Source organism: Eimeria mitis, genomic scaffold, assembly GCF_000499745.2.
Source record: "Eimeria mitis Houghton genomic scaffold, Emh_scaff7600, whole genome shotgun sequence".
NCBI classification, from domain to species: domain Eukaryota; phylum Apicomplexa; class Conoidasida; order Eucoccidiorida; family Eimeriidae; genus Eimeria; species Eimeria mitis.
In genome coordinates this window covers 1490-1973 of record NW_013575568.1, presented here as the reverse complement: position 1 = coordinate 1973, position 484 = coordinate 1490, and the positions used below count along the sequence as shown (strand labels likewise).

The following is a 484-nucleotide window of genomic DNA, read 5'->3' as shown; positions in this document are numbered from 1 at the left end:
ATATATATATAGGAGTAGCAGCCGCTGCTGCTGCTCCTAAAGCAGCAGCAGCGGCTGGCGCATCTGCTGCTGCTGCTACTGCTGCAGCTTGGGCTGCTACTGATACTCCAACTGCTGCTGCTGCTGCTGCTGCTGCTTGTGTTGCGGTGTGTGTGCAGCTGCGTTGCTGAGCCGTCTGCAGCACTATCCAGAGATTGCTGCTTCATGGTTGCTGCTGCTGCTGCAGCAGATAAGCTGCTGCCTCGTACCCTCACAGGGGGCCCCCCATATAACAGCAACAGAGATACTGGGGGCCCTGGGGGCCCTCCGCCTGCTGCTGCTGGGGGGCCCCCCAACCCTAGCTGCTCTGCTGCCAGCAGATACATGGTGTCGACTGTATGCATGCATTGCTGCTGCAGCAACACAAACTAAATATATAAATACTAATGCCGTTTCTGGGGGCCCCCCTGGGGGCCCCCCATCAGGGGGCCCCTTTGGGGCACAA

General features: G+C 58.9%; 1 protein-coding gene across 1 annotated transcript in view; it reads left to right on the top strand.

Moving 5' to 3' along the window:
• Positions 1-425: 425 nt before the first annotated feature.
• Positions 426-484, top strand: part of EMH_0092090 (uncharacterized protein) — a gene marked incomplete at both ends in the record, with an annotated part of 1204 nt that continues 1145 nt past the window's right edge. Inside the window, one exon of the mRNA XM_013501792.1 lies at positions 426-484. Coding sequence (XP_013357246.1) covers positions 426-484 — 59 coding nt within the window.